The sequence below is a fragment of the Empidonax traillii genome, unplaced genomic scaffold (genome assembly GCF_003031625.1).
Source record: "Empidonax traillii isolate 1590-97213 ecotype Southwest subspecies unplaced genomic scaffold, ASM303162v1 scaffold3258:size14024, whole genome shotgun sequence".
Classification (NCBI taxonomy): Eukaryota; Metazoa; Chordata; class Aves; order Passeriformes; family Tyrannidae; genus Empidonax; species Empidonax traillii.
The window spans coordinates 4,902-14,024 of NW_020958451.1; the positions used below are offsets into that span (position 1 = coordinate 4,902).

General features: G+C 65.3%; 1 protein-coding gene across 1 annotated transcript; it reads right to left on the minus strand.

The window, feature by feature from the left end:
- Positions 1-1,267: 1,267 nt before the first annotated feature.
- LOC114072461 (nestin-like) lies at positions 1,268-8,950 on the minus strand. Its single transcript, XM_027910353.1, has 4 exons — positions 8,060-8,950; positions 7,006-7,130; positions 6,413-6,486; positions 1,268-5,810 (listed from the first exon to the last, which is right to left on the minus strand). The coding sequence occupies exons 1-4, from the start codon at positions 8,870-8,872 to the stop codon at positions 1,777-1,779; spliced, it is 5,046 nt and encodes a 1,681-aa protein (XP_027766154.1). The 5' UTR covers positions 8,873-8,950; the 3' UTR covers positions 1,268-1,776.
- Between the last annotated feature and the right edge of the window lie 173 nt (positions 8,951-9,123).

Consider the following 9,123-nt stretch of genomic DNA (forward strand, 5'->3'; position numbering starts at 1 on the left):
CGGGGAGGCTCCTGGAGATGCTGCCGGGCTGATGCTGCCCAGACGCCCGCAGGCTGTGCTGGGCCGGGGGCTGATTGAACGCAGACTCGGCGCCTGATTAAACTCCTGAGAGGGGGATATTTTTTATTTCGGTGTTCGGAGCCGCTGGAGTTTAACCTTAAAAGGAAACTGTCGCCTCCGGGCAGGGGAGGGGGCCGGGGGCTTTGCACGGAGGAAGGCAGATAAGTGCTGGCTCCTTATCGGTCCCCTGGCTCTGAGCATCCCTGGGCGCTGGCACGGGGACGGGACGGGCTAAATCCGGTGCGTGGGCAAGCGGCGGGGCCAGCCAGGCGGGAGCGGCTCTGAACACGCCCGTGGGTGCGAGGCCGGCGGTCCCCAGGGATGCCGCGGCCACCCGGGTCCCCTCGTCCCCTCGCCCGGGGTGACTCAGCCCTTTGCCCGGCATAAAGGAACCCATTCTTCGGCCGCGGGCTCATTTGTGCGGCTCTTCCCGCGCCGTCCCCACGCCCGGCTGCACAACGGGGTGATTGAGGCCCCCGGCTGCTCTCACAGCACCCCAACCCCCCACGAAGCCCAGCACCCTTTGGGTGAGGGGGCCAAGATTTGTCCCCACCGCGATTCCGGGGTTCCCGCAGCTCCCGGGAGCCACGGGCTGTCCCGCGGGCATCGTGCCCAGCCCGGGCAGGAACAGCGGCTGGTGCTGTCGGCTCCTGGCTCCGGGCACTGGCACGGGCACAGGGTGGGCTGGCGTCCCGCCCCATTCCTGCCGGCAGCCCAGGCCGAGGTTGGGCAAGTGCCTGGCCAGCAGCGAGCCCTGAGTGGCATCTGCGGGGCCCCGGGGGCGGGGGAGCGTCACCTCGGGGGGCTGCACCTCTCTGGGGGTGGGGAAACGTCACCCTGGGGATGGGGCTGCATCACCCGAGGGGGGCTGCATCCCCACAGGAGCGAGGGAGCATCACTCCACGCGTGTTGGGGGGGCATTGCCTGCCCCAGGGGCTGCGTGGGTGGGGCCGCATCATCCGAGGAACCCTGTTCCCAGCCCGTGCTGACTGACGGGACACACACCGCCCCAGGGATGGGGGAGCGTCATCCCAGGAACTCTGTACCCAGCCATGCTGGTGGATGGCCCCGAGTGCGATTTCCTAGCAGAGAACAACCTGCAAGTGCAGCCCTCACCCCAAACCGTGCTCTCCCCCACACCAGCGCTGCTGCCCCCTCCCCTCCCATCCCCCCAGAGTGAGGAGAGCTGAAGCTCTGAGTTGGGAGGATGAGGCTTTATTAAATTAACGTCAGGGCAGCGGAAACATCCAGCTTGGCTCAGCCCCCTTGTCGGCAGGTCGGGGCTGGGGACCCCGGGGTGACATCACTCCGAGGCACTGAGTCCTGGGGTGCAGCATGGGGGGGGTCCCCAGCCTCCAGCTGGCCTTCCTGGGGCAGCTGCTGGGGAGGGGGGGAGGGCAGAAGGAGAGGAGATTGAAGAGAAGGGGGAAACACAGAGTTTAAATTAAATACAGCCACGGCAACCCACCCAGAGGAGGCTCAAAATGAGCTGGGGGGTCCCAAAGCAAACATGCCAATTTTTTTTTTTTGGGGGGGGAAGGGAGGCTGTGGGATGGAAGGGAGCTTGGTGGTTCTTCACTCTGAAAAGGGGTGCAAAAAATCCACACAAACATGTTAAAAACCGTAAGGAGGCGGGGAAGCATTAGGAGGGTGGGGGGGGGAAATGGGGGGGTGCTGGGTCACGGCAGGGAAGGGGCTGCCGGGGGGAGGGCACTGTCACTCGTCCCCCGAGGACCAGGGCTCCTGCTCGGCTCTCAGGCGACACGCTGGTGGCTGGTCATCTGTGAGGAGCAGGACATCCTCCCCCAGAGCGGGGGGCACGGGGTCTGCTCCGCCGTGTTTGCCCCAGGGGGTGCCATCGCCCAGCTTGGCCGTGCCGGTGTCTCGAGGAGCGGGGGACTCAGCTGGCGTCACCACGGAAGGGTCTGCGGTCCCCGAGGGGAACTCCCGCGCCTCGGGGGCCGTGCTGGCGATGCCGTTCAGCACCTCCTCGGTGAACTCGGCCAGGTCCTCCAGACTGGCCTCTCGGTGCAGCCCGTTCGCAGCCTGAACCCGACCCTCCGTGCCCGGCGCCGCCTCTCCCGGCGCCTCCTGCACCGTCGGCTCCTCCTCGCTGGATGAGGCGGGCGAGGAGTCCTCCCCAGCATCCCGGGGGAGCTCGGTCCTGCCAGGACCCTGATGCCCTCCCTCGGCCGCCCTCGCCCCCATCACCAGCTCCTGGTTGAACTCCAGGGCCTGCTCAACTATTTCCAAAATATCGGAGTCCTTCATGACGTCCACCGGCGCCTTTGCAGGGAGGACAGCCGTGTCGGGGATGTCCGTAATCACCTCTGGAAAACCTCCCTGCTCCAGTGCTGAGCCCGGCCGGGGTGGGTCGGCCTCAGGGGGCTGCTCCTCCCCTGCTGAGGGAGGGCTGTCACCCTCTGCTGCTTCTTCTTCCATGGGCTGCTCATCCGACGGCTGCTCCGCCTGCTCGGGCATTGCCTGGGCCTGGAGCTCTGCTGGAGGGGTGGCCTCAGCCGTGTCATGGTGAGCCATGCCAGGCTCATCCTCATCCTGCTCCTCCTCCTGCCCCACCAGCCCCAGGCTGCAGGCTGGGAGTGTTTTGGCTCCACTGGCATCGCTCTCCAACTCGACTGTGCCTTGGAGTTCCTCATCCAGTTCAGCAGCCAAACCCTCAGAGTGCTCGGGTCCCTCCTGTGCTCCGGTGCCTGTGGCACCCTGGGCTGGCTGGTCAGTGCCTCCTGTTGATGGTCCCATGGCCCTGGGGCAGCTGGGATCTGCTTCAGGCATAGCTAGGCCTTCCTCCAGCTCAGCAGTGTCGTCCTCCTCCTCATCCTGCGGCATCTCAGGTTCTTCCGTGGGCACTTCCATGTCTTCTTCTGTGGGCATCTGCATGTCTTCTTCTGCTTCCCCAAGAGAAGTCTCGAGGTGCCCTTTGCCCTCTGGCACTGGAGATGCTTCTCTGGGAGTTGCCAGGTCACCTTGGCTGCCTTCAGTTGCTTCCACTTTAATTTCTTCAAAGTCCTCAGAGATCTCGGCTTCCTCTGAGCTGGACACTTCTTGGCTGGGAGCAGAGACCATGAAATATCCTTCCTCCTCCTCAGCACCCTCTGCCACAGGGGCTGCCTCTGCCTCTTCTGCAGGGCTCTCTGGCATGGTGGGAGTCAGTGGTTTGTCCCTCCCTTCCAGCCACCCTTCCCCCTCTGGAGCTGTTCCGCTCACAGGGTCTGTCTCCGTGCTCTCCTCGGTCTCGGGGGGGGTTTGGCTGGGTGCACCCCCAGCCAGCATCTCCCCCTCGTAGAGGTGCAAGGGTGTGCTGTCTGGCAGGGTGTCCTCCAGCTCCACCCTCCTGCCGGTGCCTGGGGCGGACTCCGAGTCTCCCGGCCTCCCGAAATCCTCCTCCGCCCACTCGCCGCTCTCTGTGCCCTCCCCCGACACCTCCTGCCGTGCCACGAGGCCGGAGCTGCTGCTCTCCGGCTGCCCCAGCTCTGAGCTGAGCTCCTCTTCAGCATCCTCAGCCCGCACCTCCCACGGCTCCTCCGGAGCCTCAGCCGGCTCCTGGCTATCCCCTTGCCCCGGGGCATGTGGGGTGGCTGGGTCAGGCTGCCCTGCGGTGCCCTCCTGCTCCTCCCCTGCCAGCTCCGGTGCTGGCTCAGCCTCTGGCAGTGACTGCTGCTGGCTCATCCCCTGGCTCTTGGCATCTTCTTCATCGTCTTCCTGGGCTTCCTCCAGCTCTGCTGGCAGTGTGCCATCTCTCTCCTCACTTTCCAGCCTTCCTGTGCTGGACGGGGTGTCATCCGCCCAGGCTGGTTCTTCTGTGCCCAAAGCCCCCTCCGTGTCCTCTGCTGTCACCTCCCAGTCCTCTGGACAGGGCTCTTGGCCGTTGCCATCATCCCCCTTGCCCCAGGGCTCCTCTTCCAGCTCCAGCTCCTCCTGTTCCCCCCCATCTTCCACAGAAGCTGCTCTGGCTTCCTGCAGGTCCTTGGGCTGCTCTGGAGCTCTGCTGTCCCACTCCAGGGTGGCATCTCCTGCAGCCTCTCCTGCCTCGGGATCCTCTTCTTTCTTGGGGTCCTCTCCTGCCCCTGGATCCTCTCCTGCCCCAGGAGCCTCTGCTGCCCCAGGATCCTCTCCTGCCCCTAGATCCTCTCCTGCCCCAAGATCCTCTCCTGCCCCTAGATCTTCTCCTGCCCCAGGATCCTCTCCTGCCCCTAGGTCCTCTCCTGCCCCAGGAGCCTCTCCTGCCCCTAGATCCTCTCCTGCCTCAGGATCCTCTCCTGCCTCAGGATCCTCTCCTCCCAGCATCTCCCTGCTGGCCTCTCCCTTTTCTCCCTCACCATCTTTCACTCTGCCTGTGTCCTCCCCTCCCACAGCATCTTCTTCAGCTCCTGATGAAGCCTCCTCTGCTGGGATGGCCTCGTGGACACTTGAAGGCTCCTGCTCTGGGCACAGCTCGTGTCCCCTTTCCTGCTCTGCAGCCTCTGTCTCACTCACAGTCATTTTCCGATGCTCAGACTTTTCCTGCTCTCCATCAACCAAGTCCTCTTCCAGGTGACTCTTTGTGGGTGAAACCAGGTGGCTTTCCACGAGGACAGCACGAGCAGCTTCCACTTCCCTGTCTGGGGACTCCTCTTCTGGCTCATCCCCTCCTTCTCCATGGAAATCTCCGTCCTCCTCGCAGGGACTGTGGAGTCCCCTTTCCCCCTCATCTTCTGAGGGTTGTGATGGCTCCGTGCTCGGGGTCTCCTCCCCATCCTCCTCTCGCTCTGGTTCATCCCAGCTGGTCACCGTCTGTCCAGGACCACTCACATCCTCTTCCTGGACCTCTGCTCCTGGATCCCTTGGGCTCAGCACAGCAGGCACCTCCTCCTCCTTCTCCTCCTCCTCCTCCTCCCACGCTCCCGGCTCTTCCCGGCTCACTGTGTCACTCAGAGAATCAGCCGTGGCCAGTGGGGACGTGGCTCTGTCCCCCGGGGTGCTGCTCTCCACCCCCAGCCCCTGGAGCTCGGCTTCCCCAACTTTCTCCTCCACTTCGGGGCCATCACCATCCTCAGGGGCCTCGGTGGGGTCTTGCCCTTCCCGTGCCCCCTCTGCCACAGCCCCTCCACAAACCTCTGAGGGGGCAAGGGGGCTGGGGGCACGGGCATCCTGCGGGGCCCAGGTGGCGCTGAGGGCGAGCTCTTCTTGGGGCTGAGCGTCATCTTCCATCTCCTTGAGCGCGTCCTCCAGGGCCTCGCTGACCAGCTGGGCCGGGTACTGCAGGCTGCGGGTGGGCCCCGTCCCCGGGGGCTTCACGCCGTCCTCGGGGGTCTCCGTGATGGCTCCGGGCAGGGGATGCTCCGTCCCTTGGCTCGTCACCCCCCCGGCTCCCCCCGGCCAGGCAGGACCCTCACCCTCCGGGCTCCCCGGCTCCGGTGGGGAGGGGCTGGGGGGCTCTGGGGACAGAGAGGGGGTGGCTTTGCCGGGCTGGGAGGGGCTCGCTGTGAGGCACCCGGGGGCACCCGGACCCCCAGCCCTGCCAGCAGCTGCTCCATGGAGGACCGAGCTGATTTTCTGGAGCTCCCTGGCACCGGCGCTCTGCAATTTGGGTGTCAGGGCGTCGCTCTGAGGTCTCGCCGGCTGGGCCCTCCCCTCTGCCCTGGGGAAGACAGAGGGGCTGGTGCAGAGGTCCCGGGACAGCAGCCGCCTGGGCTCGGGGCTCGCTGGTACCAGTTTGCTGCTGCTGCTGCTGCTCACCTCCAGTTTGAGATCTGCAAAGAGGGAGTTGGAGCCGTGAGCGGCTCGAGAAGCTGCTCCGCCGCTCCCTCAGCCCTCCCCCTGCCACCTGGCAGCCTCTCGCTGCCCCCTCTCCTATTTTTAAACAGCCCCTTCATGGAAAGTGGGAAATTCCTCCCTCTTGAGTGCAGCGGATGCTGATATTCCCTGGGGATTTGGCATCAGGCCGGGACAATGCTCTGTCCCGGCTGCAGATCACAGTCGGGTCCTGCTGCTGGGGAAAGTGTGCAGGTGGGAGGCTTTCCTCGTCACTTTTTTTCTTTTTTTTGGAGGAAAAAGGAAATGCTCAGCTTGTTACCGCAGCCCGCTGTCCCGCTGGGCGGATCCTGCCCTGTGCAGGGCAGGCATTTAAAAAAAAAAAAAAAAAGAGGCAAAGAAGCAGATAAGCCTTATCTGGGGCTGAGAGCCCCGTGCCAGGAGCCCCCCCGGGCCGCTGTTCACACCTTCCTATCGCAGCCAGGAAACCGCTGCCAGGAAAATGCAGGAAAATGTGCCAATATCCAGCCTCAGCCCCTCCCGAGCCTCGCCCCAGGGAGACACAGCGGCGGTGCTGGGGCTGGCGCTGGGGGTCTCTTACCTCGCATGCCGTTGGCCAGCCTGAATTCCCCGGCTGGCATCTGCAGGCGGGTGCTTTCTGCTTCCAGCAGCGTCCTGGAGGGGAGAGGAGAGCGGTGGGTGCTGCAGGGTGGGTGCTGCAGGGTGGGTGGGTGCTCCCTGTGCACTCCCAGCTCACCCTGCTGGACTAAGACAGGTGAGGGAGTAGGTAAACTGAGGCACGGAGGGGCTACAGATGGTTATGCTGCCCTGTCACGGCTCGGTGAGGGGACCGGGGGGGGGACCGGAGGAGCCCCCCTCGCTCCTGTCTCCCCTCCCATCCCCCCGTGGCCGGGATTAGTGTACTCGCAGGGTGACATCATGCTCTGCCGGGGAGGCCCCTCGCCTGGGCTGGGACAACCCCTATTCTCATGCTAATTGTCCCCCCCACCCCCCCGTCCCTGGCAGGCGGCCTTTGTGTGGGGCCATCTGGAAGGGCCGCAGAAGGGGCACAGGGCTACCCCTGCCGAGACCTCCCTTGTGCCCCGAGACCCTCCCGTGCCCGCCGAGGTTCGTCCCCGGCTCCCTGCGTGTCGGGGAAGCTCCCCCTGCTCCCATTCCCGGCGGGAGCCTCACCTGTAGGTCGCCACTTCCAGGCTGAGGGACATCTTGAGGTGCATGAGCTGCTGCCTGTCCTCCAGCACCCGCGCGATCTGCACCCGCAGGCTCTGCTGCTCCTGCTCCAGGGCTTCCATCGCCAGCTGTGGGGGCGGAACAGGGGGGGTCAGGGGTGCCTCAGGTTCACCTGAGCCCTGCTGGTCCCTGCCGACCCCTGGGACCAGGCAGGTGGATCATCCCCTCGGGACGCTGCGGGAAGAGGAGTCCTGGGCATTGGATTTTAGCACGAGGTGGGGGCTGAGGATGGGGCGAGGAGAGGGGCAGGGCTGAGAGGAGATGGGGAAACGGCTGCTGGAGGAGGGAGGAAAGGCCGGGGGGGGGGAGGGGATTTGGGGCTGTGGGGTGCCAGCGTGGGAAAGAAGCAACTTTTGGGTGAGCAACCAAAGCAGCAGCACCCTCTGCCCCGAGACACCCATGGCTGGGTCCCAGGACCTGGAACAAAGACAGACCCTTCCCCGGGCAGCATTCACGCCGTTCCCACATTTCCAGCCCCCCTTGCCTCCACCTCCCTCCGCTGAATCACTTTTGCAGCTGTTGAGTTGCAGCTGCGGCAAAGTCGGTCGGAGTTTATCCTGCCCGCAACCCCCACCCCCCCGTTGCCTGCACCCCGCTGCCTGCACCCCCTGTCAGGGGGCCACGGGCAGGGGCTGCCTCTCCCCAGGGAACCTGGAGCCCGGCAGGACGTGGAGCAGCAGCCTCGGGCAGGTGTTGGGGACATCTCTGGATGCTGCTTCCCTACAGTGGGGGGCGGCCCAGCTGCCTGCTGTGATGGGGACAGGGATGTCCCCAAGCTGCTCTGCTCTGTCTCCCACCCTCCCCAGCTTCATCTCCCTCTGCAGCTCCTCCAGGGCCACGACCCATCCCTGCCCTGGGGTTTGCTCCCTCATCTTGCCTTCTCCCATCTGCCTCCCCCATCCCTTTGCTGGAGTGGGGGGGGGGGGGTGTGCGCCCTGAGCCCCCTCCCAAGCACCCACAGTCCCCCAAACTCCCCCTCCCCACCACTCTCGCTCACCTGGAACTTCTCTGCCTCCCCACGCTGCTCCTGCCACTGCTGGGCCAGGCTCTCCTCCAGCATCTCCTTCCTCGCTTTGAGCCCCGCCAGGTCCTTCTCCAGGTGCTGCAGCTGCAGCTGGCTCTGATGGTTGTCCTCCACCGCTTTCCACAGGTTCTCCTTGGCCTGGCACAGGGAGCCCTCCAGCTGCGACACCTCCGCCTTGTAGGTCTCCACCGCCCCTTTCCAGATCTCTGAGAGCCTCTTGGAATAGTCCTCCACCTCCACGGGCTGGAATGCCACCGGGGCACAGCGCAAGCTCTCCAGGCTCTGGGAGTAGCTGGCGATCTCCTGGTCCAGCCCGGCTTTCTCCTCCTCGTGCACCTCCAGCAAGGCTTCCACCTCCTTCTGCAGCTGCACGGCTCTCTCCTTCAGCCAGATCTGCGCCCTCCTCTCCTCCTCCAGCTCCTTCCTGCTCAAGGACAGCTGCTTCTTGGCCTCCTCTCGGGCTGCCTGCTCCTTCTGGCACCTGCTTTTCACCTGCTGGACCTCCTCGTAGAGGTTGTCCCTGGCCAGCTCGGCCGTGCACTTCTCCCTGAAGGCGCGATCCAGCTCATCCCGCAGGGCTCGCAGCTCCTCCTCGTACTTCCCCCGCCACGAGTCCCCGGCCGGGCTGCCCTTGGCGCTCTGGATTTCAGCTCGCAGCACCTCGTTCTCCTCCTCCAGGAACTTCACGCGGGCCAGATACGCCTCCAGCCGCTTGTTGAGGTCCCACATCTGCAGCGATTCCTCTCCCAGGGCTCTCGCCCCGGCGAAACTTTCCGTGCTCAGCATCGGCGCTGCCGGAGGGTGCCGGGGCTCTGGGGCCGGCACTGCCAGAGGAAGACGCCGGGGAGGAGGATGCCGGGGAGGATGCCGAGGCTCTGGAGGAGAGGGAGGGCAGGGAGGGAAGTGAGTGGCTGAGAGCAGAGGGGAGCACATCTATTCATACTCTGCGAGGACGAGTGGGAGGCCCCCGAGACCCGGGCGAGCAGCCGGGTTTAACTCTTGCACAGCCGGGCTGGCTGCAGCCCACGTGGGCTCGA